The sequence below is a fragment of the Phocoena phocoena genome, chromosome 19 (assembly GCF_963924675.1).
Source record: "Phocoena phocoena chromosome 19, mPhoPho1.1, whole genome shotgun sequence".
Lineage (NCBI taxonomy): Eukaryota > Metazoa > Chordata > Mammalia > Artiodactyla > Phocoenidae > Phocoena > Phocoena phocoena.
The window spans coordinates 23,750,627-23,769,457 of record NC_089237.1 but is presented as its reverse complement, the minus strand read 5'-3'; the positions used below and the strand labels follow the sequence as shown (position 1 = coordinate 23,769,457).

The 18,831-nt window shown below is 55.7% G+C and overlaps 1 protein-coding gene across 1 annotated transcript; it reads right to left on the bottom strand.

The window, feature by feature from the left end:
* Positions 1-12,938: 12,938 nt before the first annotated feature.
* NXPH3 (neurexophilin 3) lies at positions 12,939-17,295 on the bottom strand. Its single transcript, XM_065897368.1, has 2 exons — positions 17,069-17,295; positions 12,939-14,695 (listed from the first exon to the last, which is right to left on the bottom strand). The coding sequence occupies exons 1-2, from the start codon at positions 17,120-17,122 to the stop codon at positions 13,991-13,993; spliced, it is 759 nt and encodes a 252-aa protein (XP_065753440.1). The 5' UTR covers positions 17,123-17,295; the 3' UTR covers positions 12,939-13,990.
* Between the last annotated feature and the right edge of the window lie 1,536 nt (positions 17,296-18,831).

Below are 18,831 nucleotides of genomic sequence, written 5' to 3'. Positions count from 1 at the left end.
CCAGAGAAGCGAGATGACTGCTCAAGGTCACAGAGATGAAAACTCAGGCCACTGACAGCAAACAGTGCCTGAGCACCTAGAAAGTGGCAGACACTGTGCTAGGCTAGGTTCGAGGAGAGGGGTAGGATTTTCCCTCCACTGATCCAGTCTAATGGAGGAGACGGGAGTGGCCCACAGAAACAAAGCCGGGAGGTCATAGCACCGAGGACTGAAAAGCTATCGAATTTAGCAGGAAGGAGGTCAGCGGTTACCTTAGAGCAGTTTCTGTCAAGTGGTGGAGGCAGAAGCCAAGACTGATGAGAAGGTAAGCAAACATGGCTTGAGGATAAGCCACTCTTTCCAGAAGTTTGGCAGGGAGAGAGGAAGGGAATCTCTCCCACCCACTCTTAAGAACTTAACGTCTCCATTTAGTCAACACAGTTATGTTTGTTTAGAAGTGATGGTATACAGGTTGTTCCATAAAATTACAGACACTTCAGCGACTGATGTTTGTAATAAAAGTCATGTCTGTAGAATAATTATAGCTTCAAATTGAGAAAACAATCACCGTCAACCCTTACACAGTTTTGAGAATGATTTCCTCAAGACAGACACACGTTTCTATACTTCTTTAACCCGTCCATCCTCCAGGTAAAAGTTGGCTTCACATTTATCATAGACCCTTAAAATGTTTTTCTGGGCAGTGGTTTTGTTCAGTGGCGCGCTACTTAAAGGTATAACATTTAGTTCCCCAAAATGTCAGCCCTGATTGGTAGCATTTGCTAGTTTCCATGGTGTAAATACCCCCACTATGGCCATTTCAAACCCTGAGGTGGCATTACCAGGTGCAGAGTTGGAAGGGGTGTGCAGCTCCCCATTGTCGAGTACTGCCACCATACAGATGGGGTAAACGAGTAGAACCTCAAGCCATAGGCAATGGTAAAGTGTAAGATACTTAGGAAGAGATGAATTTTGAGTATTTATTACTTTTGCTGTTAGTTGTACATTGATACGATTTAATTTTTAATTGGCCATTTAACAACCGTCTCTCAAATTTTCTGAAAATTTTAACGAATGGCTCTATAGAGCCAGTGTGAACTGGTTCCAGCACACCACTGGTGTGCTTTCAAATTTGCCCTCCAACATCTGTGCTTTGTTATTTCCTGTTATCCTACGGCACTTTAAAATGCACTTACTAGTTTAATGGTAAAATGAAGTACTGCCTTTTTGGTAATTTATAGATAGATTGACATTGATACATGAACCAATAGTCATATTACACATTTTAATCTCTCTGGGTAAATAAACATTTTTATGCTATCTCTTACAGGTATTGGAAGTGTTTATTTTTATTGAAACACTAATGAAAAGTAGGCACATCCCCTGATACATCCAATGTAATCTTCAATCATAACAGGGAAGTGGTCTCCACAGTGTATCATTCATGTCTCCATTACCTCTATTCATGTCTCCATTACCTCTGAACAACAGTTAAAGAGGGAAAAAAGAGGGCATTTGAGCATGGTCAGCATACCAATGGGTGATCCCCAAGGTCTTCTACACCCACTGAAGTTTAAGAACCTTGCATTGGTTTTGCCTTCTTTTTTTAAAAATAAATTTATTAATTTGTTTTTATTTTTGGCTGTATTGGGTCTTTGTTGCTGCTCATGGGCTTTCTCTAGTTGAGGCAGGCGGGGGCTACTCTTCGTTGCGGTGCGTGGGCTTCTCATTGTCTTGGCTTCTCTTGTTGCAGAGCACAGGCTCTAGAGCGCAGGCTCCGTTGCTTCGCGGCATGTGGGATCTTCCCGGGCCAGGGCTCGAACCCATGTCCCCTGCATTGACAGGCAGATTCTTAACCACTGCGCCACCAGGGAAGCCCTGGTTTGGCCTTGTAAGAATGAATTTTTAGAGCCCTTTCTGTTTTCTTTGCTAAACATTTATTTATACCATATATGATGTGCCAGGGACTGTGCTCGTTTCTAGGGATAAACAGTGAGTAAAACTAAGTGCTCCCTGCCCTCATTGGACCTGACAAGTCTAATGGGGAAGAGTGTCCTTAATAATCTCACAGAGACGTGACGTCAAGCCATGGTGAGTGCTCTGAAAGAAATGTGTAAGGCACCATGAGAGCCTGGAGTGGGGAGTTAATCTCATCCGGGGCATCCAGAAAGGCTTCCCTAAGAAAAGCAGCTTTTGAAATGAGAGCTGCAGGATGAAGAGCTGTCAGCTTGGTAAAGTTGGAGAGTCACATTCCACACAGAAGAAGTCGTCTGCATGAAGCGCAGACTCAGGAGGGAGCATGTAGTGCCTGTGTTCTAGGAGCCCAGAGAAGGCTGGGCGGCTGGAGTGTGGAGAAGTGTGAGAGCAAGTTAGAAGCCAGACCTGGCAGGACCCTCATAGGTCACATTTAGAATCTGGGTACTTACACTAAGAACAGTGGGGAAATCGTGGAGGCTTTATTAAGCAGGAGGGGGTGACAAGATTTTTATTCTAATAGATCTTTGGCTTGAGCGTAGAAAAGTGGATGTTGAGAGTGGGGATGGAGGAAGGCAAGAGATAGCCGAACTTGAACTACGGAGGTGGCAGAGCTGGAGAAGAGATACATTTGAGAGAGGTTTAGGGGGCAAATTTGTTAGAACTTGCTGATTGGATAGAGTAAGGACGAAGAGGTGGGTAGGATGGATTCACCAACATAGAGACCAGTGGGAAGCTAAACTGGGAAATTAGATCATTAAATTCATTTTACTTGTTGCTTATGAGATGCCTTGAGAATTCCAAATGGAGGTATCACATGGGCTATTGAATATTTTTAAATTTTTTTTAATTTTTGCGGTACGTGGGCCTCTCACTGCTGTGGCCTCTCCTGTTGTGGAGCACAGGCTCCGGACGTGCAAGCTCAGCGGCCGTGGCTCACGGGCCCAGCCGCTCCGCGGCATGCGGGATCCTCCCAGACAGGGGCACGAACCCGTGTCCCCTGCATCGGCAGGCGGACTCCCAACCACTGCACCACCAGGGAAGCCCTGGGCTATTGAATTTTTGAGCCTTGGGTTCAGAGGAGAGATCAAGACTGGAGAGATGGTTCTGGGATATACTGGTTTCGAGGTGTAATTGTGAAGCCCTTGGTGTGTTGGATCATCAAGGAGTATAGAGTGAAGAGAGAAGGGGGCCCGGGAACCTTAAGGAACCTAAAGGTTCCTAAACCTTAAGGAATGCTTATATTTTAGGGCCAGTAAAAAAAAGATAAGCCACAAAGAAGGAAAAGAGTTGGCTAGAGGTAGACAGGAAGGAAACATATGTCAGAGAACAAATACAAAACTGTTAAAAGTGTCAAATGCAGTAGAATAAGAGAAACGATAAAATCACCCATTGGAGGTAGCAACATGGAAGTCATTATTGAGCTTAGCTGGGGCCATTTCAGTGAAGGGACCCAATCGGGGTGAGGTGAGGAGTGGGTGGGTCATGAGGAATGAAAAGTTCGGGCAAAACTGGAAGAAGGTAATGAGTAGAGGGAGGAGTTCCATTTGTTTCCTATAGTATGGAAGAGACATGAGCACATTTAAAGCTGGCGAGAGGGATCCAGTAGAGAGGAAGCAGTTAAAAGCTTTCAGGTCCAGTAGAGAAAGGACCATCTGTGCTGGGAGGTTCTCAGTGATCTGGGAGGAGAAGCGGGTGGGTGGGCATAGGTAGGAAGAGGAGGGACACCCTCTCTGGGTATGAGGAGAGTCCTACAGAACGTGGGTTTGTCTCATAATAGGAAGTTGAGCAAGCTTGCATCTGGTGACGTGTACGTTTTTGAGTGTTAAGTAGGAAATAAGATCAATGGCTGAGAACCCTGGGATAGCGTCGGGGCTGGGAGGTGTGATGAGCCTAGTGGCTGGGGAAAGGTTGGTGAGAGTGCAGGCAGCGCTGGAGGTCTAGCCAAGGTTGGTGTTCAGAGAGCACAGCGTCTGGAGTCAAGGAGCCCGGCTCTGATCTCCTGCCACCACTCACGATCCTGGCCAAAGCACCTGCACGTATAAGCCTTACTTAGTTTTTCTTCTGTAAAATGGGTATTTCATAGAGTTCCCGTGGAAATTAATGAGTAGTACATATCAAGTCCTTAACATGGTGACTACCGTTCACGAGCTCCAGAAAGGTTAACTGCCGCTGATGCTATTGTTATTGCCGTGTACTTCTTGTTGGTCCTACCCTAAGCCATATGCAGCCTTTAGAGTCCATGGCCTTTTAGGATTTCTTGGAATGGAAGGTAAATCTGCGACGAGACCCTGAAATGGGCACCTTTGGGAGTGTGGGGATCTTCTGAGCCAGAATTACCTGTGGGGAGAGGGAGAGCCATCCCCTGGCCAGCCCTGTGTCCTGCGAGCTCTGAGGTTCTCACCTGCTGTAACGCGTGGGGGAGTCTCAGGAAGAGTCAGTCTGCCCCAGACCTTTCAGACACCTGGAAGAGCTCTTTATTTATGATCATCACCGTCATCTTTGTTATAATCTCCGAAAGCTAGGAGTGCTTGACATTAGGCATTCCAGAGAGGAAGGTAAGAGGCAGGGCAGAAGCACTTCGGCTTGGAGGTGTGAAAATAGGGACTGGGGAGAGGATGGAAGTAACTTGAGGACCCTGGAGCCCAGTTTCTTGGGCAGCTGCTGCCTCCTGAGGGGCCAGGGGGAGAGGGATGATGCACACCTGCTAATTCAAGGCCGTCTTTCCTACATGGTTTTCCTTCTTTGGCTTCTTTTCTTTTTTCTTTCCTTTTCCTCTCCCTGTCCTCCGTCCCTCCTCCTGGAGCATGGAAGCTTCCGTGATTTCCTAGACATTTCTCTCCCCCGTCTCCAGTACTGCTCACTAGAGTGACGTCTTGAGCCTGATCCTGCAGCATTAAAAAAAAAATAATAAGAACCTGCCTACAACGAGCCCTCCAGTGCTGATCTCCGCTGAGATGTGACAGATGGCAGCGCCTGACCGCCTGAGCAGCGGCAGGCCCCTCCTATCCCAGGCCCGGGAGCTGCCGAGGCTGGCAAAGGGGGCATTTATATACCTTCCCACACTCTAGTATCCTCCACCTTCCCGCAGCTTCCCCAAACAGCATCCTCCTCATTTATAAAGTGCAGGTGTCGGGGGTTTAGCTGCCCCTTGACCTGTGTCTTCCCTTCTCCTCCTCTCTGTCCCTGTGAAAGACTCCCACGATAGAGAGCGCTCAGAGTCCCTCTGCGAGTCGCAGATTTACTGCCAGGCCCTGTGCCTACCCCATGCCCTTGGCCCTTCTCAAAGTGTAGAAGAAACGGGTCACGTAAGGCCCAGTCCTCAGGGAGTCACCCTCGGGGCTACAGTCCAAGATGGGCCTGTTTCACACACCCAGTTCCCAGGAGTACCATCAAAGGACCACAGGCCATCCAGGCTGATGAGAAATTGATCCGTTGGGTGGAGGTGATAAAGGCAGGTGAGGTGAGGGTGGGGCAAAGTAAGGCAGGAGGGGCCCCTGCAGGCTGCCTCAGCCGCCTCGGGCGTACACTTGGCTGACTGCTGTGGGTCTTTAACTCTGCTTCTAAATAAAGACCCTTTGGCCACCTGCATTCCCCGAGCCTGGTGTCCTGTTTACCAGTCGAGGTCCCCAGGGGGAGTACCCAGGGGCTTCTGGAGTGCAGAAGTGGGGGATTCCTGGCCCAAGGATCAGTAGAAATACAACCAAGAGCTCCATTTCTCAACCGGAATCAAAAGAAAAGTAGATTCCTTTGTATGAGTCTTTTGTAGACTTCTGACCTTCCCTATGGGTATTTTTTCCTGCGCATTCCTGCCCATGGCCACACTTCTCCCTCCCTCACACCCAGGCTTGGCCAGGAACAGAGAGGGCTGTAGGCTGGGACTGTACTCAGGGCAGCTGTGCCAAACACAGTTCAATTGCTTTACCCATTCCAGCTCACAACAGCCCTCTGACAGGTAAAGATCACCCCCCCATTTTACAGATGGGGAAATTGAGGCACAAAGATGTTCAATAACTTGCTGAAAGTCTACAATTAGGAAGTGGCAGAGCAAGGACTTGAATCCATGCAACGTGGCTCCAGAATCTCTGCTCTCAACTGCTGCTCTCCACAGCCTCCCCCAGGAAGAAAGAGAAACCAGCCCTCTGCCCCTGCCCGTGAGCCCCAGCCAGACGGCAATAGCCCTACACGGACCCGGAGCCACCGCTGCCAGAGCTGTTCCTGCAGGAACCATGTGAGCAGGTGGGGGAAGGACTGCCATCCAGGCGCAGAGGGCTGAGGGGACCAGAACGAGGTCACATGGCAACCAGTACTCAAACCCAACTCTCTCCAAACGCACCCTAGCTGGGGAATGGCCTTGCTCTGAACCCAAGGAGGGGGAGCCCAGTCTCCCTGGGGCGGTGCAGGCCATCCTACCCCAGGTGGGGCCACCCCTCAAGTCATGAAGGGGATCGGATCAAGGAAGCCTGGGGTCAGGAAAAAGCAGGTACCGGGTTAGGAGCCAGAAGACCCTGGCTTTTCCTGTGACGCTCAGTGCCCCTCACTGTGCCCCCGGAGCTAAGCCATGTCTCAGAAGACTGTTGTAGAGAAGACGACACACAATATCGGGACAGCGGGGAGGAGGGGTGTGCCCTCCTCCTCTGCTGTCCTCACCCTTCCTGCCCACCCTCTCCTCCAGCCAGGAGGACCTGGGCTGCTGGAGTCCCCGTTGTCACCTCCCCTCCCGAGGTGGCCGGGTGAAGGCCGTGATCATGTCTCAGCACACCGTCCAGTGAGGCCCATCAGGGATGACTCCCCGGGGAGAGTGTGGTGTGCAGGCCACCTTTGAGCAGATACGCCTCAAAGTAAGGCCCTCCTGTCTCTGGGGAGCCTCCAGGCCAGCTGGACAGGACACACAGCCCCTGCCCTCACAAGTCTTCGATCTGATGGGGAATGACAGCTCCTATGTCCAGTCCTGCTGTGACAGTCCCCGAGTTGGCAGTTACATAGCACTCCAGACTCAACCTGAGTCAGAGGTAGGAGCAGTCTCTTTCAAGAGGGCCGTGGATGCTGGGGGATAACAGAGGAAGCAAGGTGGAGTGGGGAGTTGAGGCTGGATGCAGGAAGAGAGGCAGGGGGTGGGAAGGCGGGAGCCAACAGGCCTGGGCACCGCGGAACACGTTCAACTGCAGTGCTCCCGGCTTCAGCTTCGGAAGGAGAAATTTGGGGGTGTGGAGCGGTGGGGCCTCACGGCTCCTACCTTTTCCCCTTGAGTTTTTTCTTCTTCTTCTTGGGGTTTCTTGCTTCAATTCTAGCCACTGACATCATGCTGACCGCAGTAGAACATGCCCTTTAAGGCTATGGCTCAGGTGCGAACTGAACCTCTTCCCCCAATGATCTGGCCCCGTGGAGACCAGCTGGAGCTTTCAGAGGCTTTATTAAACAATATTTGTTAAATGAATAGGTACTAAGGGAGAACTGAAGGGTATTAACGTATTATGTCCACAAGGCTTAAAAACAGCCCAGCTCGTGGAGTCTAGGCTTCTGAGTCTGCCCCGCCAAGGCTTGGCAGGCTCTGGCCTGGCCTGGGCTACTGCTTCTGCCTTCACAGGGAGAAGCCAGTTGAGGGCCAGCACCACGTTGGGGGAAGGGAGCTCCTTACTAGACCCCAAGAAACCACACGGTTCCTCTGCAGCCCACCTAAGTCACCCCCTTTCATCTCCCTCCCCAGATGGATAACACCTTGAGTTCACAGGGGCATTGCTTTTCCTTGGTGGAGACAGAGGTACCCCTGTTTCTTAAGCCAGGCCAATTAGCAGGAATCAGAGCTGTACCTGCTCCTACCCAGACTGTCCCGGGCAGGGCCAGCGTCTTGAGGGACTCAGACCTGAGCTTATACAGTCTGTGCTGGTCTCAGTGTGAGCACAGAACCGACACTGACAGCTTCAGGTTCAAGTGGCTGGTACTCTGCTCCCAAGGGCCTCGCTCCCCGCTTGGCAGTCAGCCAACCAAGCCAGAAGCACGGGCCACACAGGCTGCTCTGTACGGTTTGTGCCCACCCTGGTGGGAGAAACGCTCTACAACCCCAGGTTCCCAGAGTGATGGAAGGGCAGCCCCTACTCTGCCCTGTCAACGATCCCCCTCCCGTTACAGGCCCCCTTCTGCACTGGACTTCCAAAGCTGTGTTGCTGCGGGTAATTAAAGGGTTTTAATTAAATTAGGATCCCATCTGGCTGGGATCAGTCAGGCCCTGAACAACGATTTTGTGTCACCAACATCAGAATGCGGATGGGGACTCAGATGTGTGGGGGCTGAATTTGGGGACTGGAGGCCTTTCAGACGGGGCTAGAGGATGCTTCTCAGCTTCTTGGGAGCCCCCTGCAGTGCAGCAGCAACTCGCAAATGGCGGCTGTGCGCCTCAGTGCTGGAGAGGGGGCAGAGAACCAGAGCTTTTCCAAGTGCCTTCTTGCCCGTGAGTCGATAAAATCTCTCTGAAGTGCGGCAAGATATGTGAGCATTTTCTCATTTCTACAGATGAGGAAACTGAGGTCCACAGAAGTGAAGTGCTCAACCACATCCACTAAATCAAGTGGAGCTAGACTAAACTGCTAGAAATGGAGACTCAATAAGATAGAAATTTGATAGAAGTAAGATAGAAATTTGATTTTTCTCTCACATAAAAGTCTGAAGGTAGGAGCCTAGGACTGGTATGATATTTCTATTCCACAAAACTTTCAGGGACCAGGACTTCTTCCAGCTCATTTCCACTTCTAGGGTATGGCTCTTATCCCTCGTGGTTTAAGATGGCAGGTAGAGCTCCAGCAATCACATACATATTCCAGGCAGCAGGACAGAGGATAGAACAAAGAAGATGGGGCAAAGGGTGTATATCAACTTCTTAAGATTTCTGGAAGTTGCCAAATAACTGGCTTACTGGCTAGATCTTAGTCACGTGGCCACATCTAGGCACAAGGGAGGCAAAGAAATGAAGTATTTTTTTCAGACAGCCAAGTGCCCAACTAAAAATGGAGAATTCCATTACTGCGGAGATAGGGAAAATGGATATTAGTGGTCTCTGTCACACTTATCATGGGAACCCAGGTCGCCCACCTCCAGCCTGGGGCCTTTTTACCTCTCCACACCAGGAGCAAGGCTGAAGTTAACACAAACCCCCATCTCCAGAAGCAAAGAAGAAGAGTAACATTTGTCGAGCAACTCATTTAGTTTTCCCACCAATGCTCCAAGGTAGGTAGTAGATCCCTAGTTTTTCACATAAGGAAGCTCTGGAAGATTATGTCATTTGTCCAGGGCACCCGACTAATAAATTACAGACTCAGAATTGGGATCCAGATATATCTTTCTGCAACTCTCATGTTGTCAGTTCATTGGTTCAGGAGGTGCTAGCTTGTCCCTTGGGACCATCTAGCCAGGCGGCCCTGAGATGATGAACTGGGAGGCTTTGAACTAGGCACCTTAGCTTGGGTGGTTTTCAGGTCAGCCTTTGAGCTTGGCAGGCCAACAGGAAACAGGGGCTCCTGTGGAACCGGAACCCAGCGCCCAGCTGCTGAGTGCCGTGTCTCAGCGCCCAGCTGCTGAGTGCTGTGTCTCCTCTGGCATTTGTGCCTTGGTGATGGCAGCAGCTACCACTCCAGGACTTTGGTATAATTGGCAGGTGCTGTCCCCAACCAATCTTGCCTCCGCCTAGCGGGGCTGGTGGTGCCTCTCCCCGCCCGTCACCCCAGCCCCTGGTTCTCCTGGCAGTACCAGAGGACTCAGAACCTTCGGAAATAACATTTCTCTCTCCTACTCCCAGCCATGACATTGGATCACTTCCCAGCACAGAGCAACTGGTTCATTGTGTCTCCCACGGCCCCCTACACATACCCACTCAATAATCCAGCACCCTGGTCACTCCACGACCTTCAGCTGCCTCCACCCCCATACACGCCCTTCCCCCAGCTTCCCTACCCACCTACCACCTCGTGCATCTCTGAGCAGTGGGCCTCGCCACACAAGTCTGCCACATGCAAGGTCACCCGCATTCCTGCCAAGGATGGGAAAGTGGGTGACTCAGTTCCTGCTTGCTCATCCCTGGGAAGTGGGTAAGGAGGGAGGGAGGAGGGACCCATGCACCCATTTGCTTTTGCCTTAAACTTCAAGAGGAAGACTCAGCATTGCTGCCAGCTCACCTACCATGTATTCCCTCTCCTTAGCTTCACAGACCGCTGGGAATATTCACTCCATTAGAGATGGGGATGCTGAAGCCCAGGTGGGAATCCTTGCCCAGACGTGCGCAGGGCTGAGGGCAGAGACCACCTCCAGGTGTTCCGGTGCTTAGAAAAGAATAAGCTTTCCCCACTGCATCCAAATTGCAGTTCTTGCCCTCAGAGAGACTCCAGCCTGATGAGGGAGGCACAGATCCTAGCTTCAGAGGCTCTTCGATCTGACGTGGCAGGTACAGACCCTGGCCCCAGGGGCTCCCCAGTCTGGTGGGGAGATACAGGTCATGTCCCCAAAGAGCCCCCGGTCTGGTAGGCTTGTCCCAGAGGCTCCACTCGAACAGAGGAGCCAAGGCCCCTGCCCTGGGGCGGCTCCCCAGCCAAGTTGAGCAGTTGGGGGAACAGGGCCACGGGGCCAGCAGGCCAGCCACTGAAGGGCAGTGGGAGAGGGCAAGGGTTGGGGGTGAGGATAGGAACCTAGAGCTTCTTCCTGGGACAGGAGACAGGTTTGTTCCTGAGGAATCTGCTCTCCTGTGTTTTGTTTTTGTTTTTGTTTTTGCGGTACGCGGGCCTCTCACTGTTGCGGCCTCTCCCGTTGCGGAGCACAGGCTCTGGACGCGCAGGCTCAGTGGCCATGGCTCACGGGCCCAGCCACTCCGCGGCATGTGGGATCTTCCTGGACCGGGGCACGAACCCGTGCCCCCTGTATCGGCAGGCGGACTCTCAACCACTGCGCCACCAGGGAAGCCCTCTCCTGTGTTTTGAATGGCAAGAGTGGGAGGTCCAAGCAATTGATGGGGACTGGAGGTCTATCTGCCCAGGAGATGCCCTAGACATTGCTCACCAAGGGGGAAGAGGTTGGCGCCTTCATAGCCAGATGCTTAGATGCTTCCCTCTGTGGGGACCAAGGGGGGACAGGAAGTATCTGGTGATGGCAAGACTAGTAGGGCACAAAGTCTATTCCAACAGAATTACGATTCGGGAGGAAATCTGTTAGCAAGGTCCTAAATGAGACGAGCCGCCCGGGGTTACTGGGGAAGGCGGAAAAGGAGGGAGAGAGAGGCTGCAGAGTGCACGCGGGCAAAATGAAGTTACTGAAATGAACCCCCCCCGCCCCGTGCAGGCAGAACTGTGTGCCAGGCAGGCCAGCCCTCCAGCTGTCGGCAGCATCTGGCTCTCTGCAGGAGGAGAGGAGCCGGGGGGGGGGGGTGGTGGGCCAGAGGGCCCCCCACCCTGCTGACAGTTCAGCCAGGGGGACAGAGCAGGGGCCCAGCGCAGCCACAGGACTGTGGGAGGTGCTCGTGGTCCGTCTCCAGTGTGTGTCCACAGGTGGGACAACGCACCAGAGCCCAGCAAGCCCAAGCCCCCCATGGCAGGCAGGGCCCGAGCCCTGTCCCTAGGGTGGGGAGGGAGAGGGTGGCGCGAAGGAGCTGGGGAGTCTCAAACCTCCGCTCAGGAGAGACGCCCAGCAAGCAAGGTGCAAGCAAGGTGTGGTGGCTGGGCGGGGAAGAGGCTGGGATAGGAGTGTGGGCTCAAGTCACTCACCCTTTCTGGGTCACTTCCTATGAGGGGGATGACAGCAAGGTGGCTTCTGAGACCCCACCCAGCTCTGCTCTGCGGTGTGAGGGCGATAGTCCGTGCTGAGTGCTGCTGGGCAGGGGAGACAGGCTGCGGGTGGCCAGAGCACCCTACCCTCACGCTAGGACTCTCCTCACTCTGGCTACCTGGCCAAAAGGGACCCAGGGGGCCTGCACGCCGCCCTCCCAAGAGAGCAGATCTCGAATGGCCTCCAGAGACGGCACTGTGATCTTGGTAGCGGGGGCCCAGCCTTCCCCACATGGAGCTCGAATGGAGTTAGCCCAGCTAACTCCCAGATGAGGTGGCCCGGGCAGCCATCCATTCTGAGGCCCTCCTATGGGCTGGGGCAGGGGGATGGCTGCTTTCAAGCCCCTTCTGTCCCTACCCCACCCTGGCCTGTTTCTCCCCGAGCATGTCATCAGACTGAACACCCAATACCCCTGATCCTCTGAAGGGACCCTTCCCAGGAGACTTCTGCAGGAGGAGCCGCTGGAAATCACAAGGAGAAGCATCAGAGGTGTCTCCTCGTCCCAGGAAGCCAGGGCCAGAAGGGAACTCAGAGGACATCTGAGAGGCCCTCCAAGTGTGGTCCCTGGGCTGGGGCCATCAGTGTCTACCTGGGCACTCATTACTCGTTAGAAAGGCAAATTCTTAGGCCCCACTCCAGACCTACTGAATTAGAAACTCTGGGGTAGAACCCAGAAATCTGGGTTTTAACAACCCTCTTGGTGATTCAGAAGCCCACTCACATTTGAGAACCTCTGGGTTCTCAAATGGCAAGCTCCTCATTTTATAGAAAAAAAATGAAAAGAGAACCAGAGAGGACAATGGACTTGCCCAAGGCCACAGAGCAAAATACTGACAAGAGTGTTGGGACCCCAGTGGGCCCATCAGACGGATATCCAGGAAGGTGACAGGGAACACCTTATGTGGCCCATCCCACCTACTACCTCTTCCTCCCCAGCTACTTCGCAGATGCCACCCTCACCCCCTACCAGCCCCGGTACAACACCGGCCCAGCTTTCGTGGCTGGAAAGGGGGTGGAGAGGGAAGCCCTGGAGCTTCAGCTCCAGTAGCTGTTGGAGCCCTGCAGCTCTGGACTCCAGAAAATGTCCTGTTGCCATCTGAGAAACTCTGGCCGGACCACGGGGTGTCTGTGGCCCTCCCCACCCCCGCTCCCATACCCCTCCCCAATAACTCAGAGTCCAGTGCCCAGGAAAGCTTTATTCCTTGATCTGAGAACGAGAGTCTGCACACAGAAGTCAACAAACTGATGATTTCACAAAACCTCCCCCCTCCCCACCCCCACAGACAGACACTACGGGACAGGCCCAGCACACCCGCCGCGGTGTGGCCTCACCCTGCCCCGGGCTGCAGATGGTCCCATGGGCCACAGGGGAGGCAGCATCTCCGTCCTGGCAAGACCTGGGCTGATGGGCAAGGCTGGCTATGGAAGGCTCGCTCACTGGATAAGGTCGTTCCCCGAGGAGCCAGCAAGGAGTGGGATGCAGGATGAGCACGTAGCTCACGGGTGGGCTTCCACGTGTGGTCTCGGTGCTGCGAGAATTACGCTCGCCCCGTGTCTCAGCTTAAGGACGAGGGTCCCCTTCAGCACAAGGGTGGGGGTGGGGAGCAATGGCAAGAGAAGGAATTTTGGGAAGGAAGGGGTGGCCTGGCCGGGGGCAGATGGTCTCTTTGTCAAGACATCGAAGACGCCACAGGTGACCACTTCAGCCTCAGTCCAGGATGAGGGCTCGGGTCGGCCCACTGGGTGGGGCTGGAGAGTTCCGGTGCTGGCTCCCAGGAAGCCCCAGCTCCGCCATCCTTCAGTGCCCGCGTGCTGTCCTCACCGATGAAATAGCCCTCTCCTTGCTGTGTTCTTTCGCAGGATGGCAGGGAGGGAGCCAAGGTCTTGGGCTCCCCTCAATGACTTTATTGGTCTGCTTGCTCCAGGGGCCTCCTGGACCCAACATCTCTCTATTGCTCAGTGGGGAAGCCCTGGGAGTCCGCCCAGAGAACCCACTCCTCGGCCAGCGCTCCTGTGTCCTGGTTGCTCCACAGCCTCAGGTTGGGGCCAGCACCTGCGACCCCTTCCCCGCCACCTGAGGCTTGGCCCTGGCGCCACTCGGCCTCTCCTCCTCTCCACCCCCGCGCTCCCCGCCTGAGGCCCCTTCGTCTCCCTGCCCAGTATCCAGACAGATGGCTTCCTGTGTGGGCAGGCCTGTCCTTCCAGTCCTGGCCTGGCCTCTGTGGCCTGCCCAGGGTCACCCGGAGGGGTAGTAGGGAGTATCGCTGTGGTAGTTGTAATCCGGGCACACCTTCTGGACTAGCCTGTAGTCTGTGCTGTAGAAGGCGATGTAGACGCAGACGACTTTGAAGGGCTGGGAGCAGCTCCAGGTGGCTGAGCTCTGAGCGTGGTCTCGGGAGCAGGTCTTGGCTGGGTCGTGGGTGCAGAGCGAGATCCGGCGGCCCCGTTCCACCTTCTCCCACTCCATCCGGCAGTTGAAGATTTTGGAGGCCTTGGCTTCAATGAAGATCTGCTGCTCCTGGTGGAACTCTACAGCTTTACTGGGGGGCACGAGGCTGATGGAGATGTTGCCCTGGCCCGTGGCATTGTGTCGGAAGTGGACGCTGAAGGTCCCATTGCCGTGGTCCACGATCTTCCCCGTGACGAGCAGGTTCAGGGCTACCGTCTTGATGTTGGAGTAGAAGTCACCCCAGCCAAAGATTTTCTTCACTCTGGCCGAGGGTGGGGGGCTGTGGTTCGGGCGACTGGGGGGCTGCCCGAGGACCCCCCATGCCTCCCCAGGCGGAGCCAGCAGCCCTAGGAGAGTAGAGTTGGCCATGGGGCGGGACTTAGGTGACATGTGGCCCCGCTTTCGAGGCACCCGGGGCCGGGGCTGGCTCTCAGGGTCGTCACGCTCAGGGTCCTCTGAGCCAGGGGGACCATCATCCTGGCCACAGATGACCTGTGGAGGGAGTTGGGAGGAGAATGAGCACCTGGGTCCCCAGAAGACCCAGGAATTCTGGTTCACTGCCTCCCACCACCGGCATCATCTCTCTGCCCTCCCTTCCACTCTGACTTGGGGCTGAGGGGGCCCTGCACATTGCCCACCTACTCTGGGGGTTGGGTATGCACTCTGGCCTGTGTCGTGGTTCCCTCCCATGTTCTGACACTCAGGTCACCCCTAGCTCCTCTCCCCACTGTCCTGCCTCTGGTCACTGTTCAAAGTCTTGGAAGGATGGTAGAGAATTCTCTCCAGTAGACCACGGCATCAGAGGTACATGGCCCCAGCTCCTAGGGAGCCCCGAGTCTAATGCGGGAGGCCCAGCTCCCGATGTTGGGAGAGCCCTCATCTGATGGAAGAAGCTGTGATGACAGAGCACCCCTTTCTTATAGGAGAGGTAGAGTCCCCCACTCTGTGAAATTCCCAGGCTGATGGGGGAGGTACAGTCTCTGCCCTCAAAAAGCCCCAAGTCAGATAGGAGAGCTCCATCTCTATGCTGAGAGAGCCCCTAGTTTGACAGGGGAGGTACAGCCCTTGCCTTTGGGGACTTTCTAGTCTGTTGGATGAGACACCACCCCTATCCTGGAATAGTTTCTTCCTTCAGAGGCAAAGAGAACCAACAGATGATGGAAAAGAAAACAGAACCCAGCGAAATTCTCTCTCAAGTACAAATGCAGTTTAGGTTTTGGCAGGAGGATTTGAGGGAGACCTGGGGTGAGTTCCATACCCAGGAGGGCCAAACTCTCCTCCGGGGACCACTGGTGATAACTTGCCAGGACATTACTTATACTAGGAGGTAGGAGTTCTTATTATTCCCACTTCACAGATGGGGACACCAGACTCACAGGTTACATCACTGCAAGGCTGAGTCATACAGAGTCAGACCTCCCAAGCCACTGCACTCCTGGGCTCACAGACCAGATGGGTCCTTCTACTGGGATTTTATCCAAGCCCCGTCCCCACCCGGGATCTCCTGTAAATTCTGCGGAGGCCTGGCTGGCCTCTGCTGCCTCAACTCTATTGACAGGCAACATCTGGGGAGGCTTCCTGAAGGAGCTGTGGGGAAGGCCAGCAGGACAGCCTGACAAGCTCAAACACAGGAGGGCATCAGGGAGTGAAGCAGGTTTCCTGAGGACAGCTGCCTGGTGTGGGTTTGCTCAGCTTTTGAAGAGAGTACTCACCTTATGTATCTCGTTATGAGCACCGGGGCACCAGCTCACAGCTGGGCAGCATCTGGATTTGCTGGTGACCCTGGGATGAGGGTGTGGGATGCCTGAGGTCTGGAGGGCTCCAAAGGGGTTTGTGGTCTCTTTTCTGGCCCTGGCCATGCCTGGGGTTGTGTGCGGTGGCCCTGCCTGCCAGGACCCAAGGGTGGGGCAGAGGGACAGTAGGAGGGGAAGCTCTGGGGGCTGGGCTCAAGGAGGCAGACCTGTGTGTACTCGGCCGCCAGGGGTCACAGCTGAATGGCTGGAGGATGGGGAGAAGGGCCCCGGGTGGGGAGGTGATAAGGGAGGGCTTCTTCCACACAGTGGCAAAGGTAATTATTGTTTTGAGGAGAAGGGCAGACCCAGGTGTGGGGCTTGGTGGGTGGCGGTTGGCCACCCGACCCAATTGGTGGGTCGGAGGGGAGCTGAGCCCTGGGCTGGGGTCTGGGGTTGATTCCGCGCGTCCCGGGCCGCCGGGAAGGAGCGAGCGAGCGCTCGGGGAGCGGGCTCTGGGCGCTCCGCTCAGCTGCCGCGAGAGCCCGGGGCGGGAGCCGCCTGCCCAGGTCCTGTGGGGCTCCGGCTGCGCGCAGCCGGGAGAGAAGAGGAAAACAACAGGCGGGGAGGGAGGGAGCGGGAGGGAAGGCGGCAGCGAGGGACGCGGGGGCCGCCCCGCGCCTGTACTGGCTCGTACGCTGATGGACCCAGAGCGCGGGGCCCGCTGGGGCCCTCCGGGGCCCCTAGGTCAGGGAAGAGCCCACAGCTCTGATGACTCTGGCAGGTCATCAGCTCCACAGCCATCCCCCAACACCCTTCCGCACGGCCCGGGGCCCGGGAAGGGGTCGAGTAACCCTTGGCGACGGCTGCGGGCATTTTCCCTCGTGCCCGTCGCACCTCCCGCCACCAGAGGCCGAGTGGGTGGGCCAGCCCAGCACCCTCTCCCCGCCCCTATTAACCCTTACTGTCCAGTCTCTGGCCTCGGCCCCGCCCTCTCCCCCAGCCTCCAGGCTTCCGCTCCATCCCCGGGATGCTGAGGGGAAGGGAGAAAGTTTTCGGGCTTGGAAGCTTCCCGCGCTCTCCCCCAATCCTCCCGGCCCCCGCCCCTCCGCGCCGCTCCCCGCGGACCACTCACCAGATAGAGGCTGCCCTGCACTAGGAACACGAAGCAGCAGCGAGTCAGTTGCATCTTCCTCCTTTGCTGTCGTGCCCCTTTCTCTCGTCTTTCCCCCCTCAGGGTACCAGGCCCTTCCTCACCCCTGCTCTTTCAGGCGCGCCGTCCCATGCTCCAGTCCCAGGCCACTCGCGGCCCTTCGCTCTGCCAGCCGCCCAGGACCGACCCCGCCCCCTTCGGTCCAGCTGTGCAGCCGCCGCCCCCCTCCCCTGGTCCAGCTGCGCGCGGCACGGCCCCCTCTCGAGGTCCCAGATGGGTGCCCCGAGCGCCTCGAAGGGCCCCAGCTGCGCGGTGGCTCCGCCGCTCCAGATATGCCCCCTCGGTTCCAGCGGCGCCGCTCTCGCCCAGATGTGTTGGGGACCCGCGCGCGCGCTCGTCCCTGTGCTAATTCCCCAGACCAGACGGCCCCTCCCGCCCCGTCGCGGCGCGCCCCCTGGCGGACGCCCCTGGCCGCGCCGAGACCCGCCGCCGCTACCCGCGCAGCGCCCCGCCAGACTGGAGCGCTTCTGGCGCCCAGGCGGCTCCCGCTTCCTCGTCCCTCCCACCGGCTGCGGCGGCGGCGGCGGCGGCGGCGGCGGCAGGTACTGTGAGCCCAGCCGGTACCTCCAGAGTTAACTCCTCCCCTGCCGGCCAGCAACCCAGGGACCTAGGACGCGAGGGGCAGGATGTGGGGGCGGAGTAACTGGACGAGGAAGGGAGAGGGTGGTGGCCTCGGGAATAGGGACACTACTTTTTCCACCCCTCTGGCAGGGCGCCTGTCCCCGGTCGCGAGCACTGGGGATCCGCTGCCCTGCCCTGAATCCCAAGAGACCTGGAATTTGGAAAGGTCATTTTTCCCGAACTCATTACGAGAGCCAGAAAAGAACATCTTCCTTACTGTAGCCTATTCCCACAGCCCAAAGTCCACTTCTCTCCGCAAGAGTTGCGTTTGTGCTGAGGGAAGTTCTTCTAGGTGTCTAGCCTGTACTCCTTTTGTTCAGGAGTCAGTTCCTTTCCTCTTCTACGTTACTCAGAGGGGCAGGGATAACCCTCCCCGCCTCCCCCCAATACCTCTCAGTCCAGTCGCTGTAACAGGAAACTTTTGGCTGGAGCGCTGGGCTGAAAAGGCCACTAGGGTCCAGACTGGATTCTGGGGCTGGGGTCAGGGGTAAGCCTCCTGAGAAGCTGGGGAGCCAGGTGGGCAAGGCCTCCCTGGAGGCTGTACCTCCATTCTTCACTACTGCCCTCCCTGTGATCCAGGGAGCCCCAGGCTGGGATGTGGGTCTTCTATGCCAGCAGGGTCTCTATCTCACGTCTCTGCAAACTTCCCAGGCGAGGAGGAAGAAAATGACCCTCATCCAAGATTCCCAAAGGTGGGGCCCATCCCCCATCCCCCCCACATCTCTGGGTTTTCTTCCTGGAATTGCAGGGCCCCTTTAGTCCTTAGAAAAATCAAAGGTCGGATTCTAGCACCCAGCACCCCTCAGAGGCTGTGAGGGTGAGGAGGTACCCCAGCATTTGGAGCAGCCCCAGCCTGGGCTGGGCCCATGGGGCAGGATGCGTGGGCACTCCGCTCTGGACCTCGAGGCCCAGCTTGGTCTCTGGCTGCAGCCCCCAGCACACACCCAGCCTCCTCCCCCACCATCTGCCAGGCGGGTGCGCGGGGAATGCAGATGGATGTTAATATCAGCCTGGGCCAAGTGCGATGAGGGAGACAGATTCTGCAGAGCGCAGACAGCATCACA

Bases quoted from the DNA above. Each gene is read 5' to 3' on its own strand.
- NXPH3 (XM_065897368.1), bottom strand. From the start codon at position 17,122: ATGCAACTGACTCGCTGCTGCTTCGTGTTCCTAGTGCAGGGCAGCCTC. The intron at 14,696-17,068 runs GTGAGTGGTCCG...CTCCCTCCACAG, and splicing joins TGCAGGGCAGCCTCTATCTG to GTCATCTGTGGCCAGGATGA.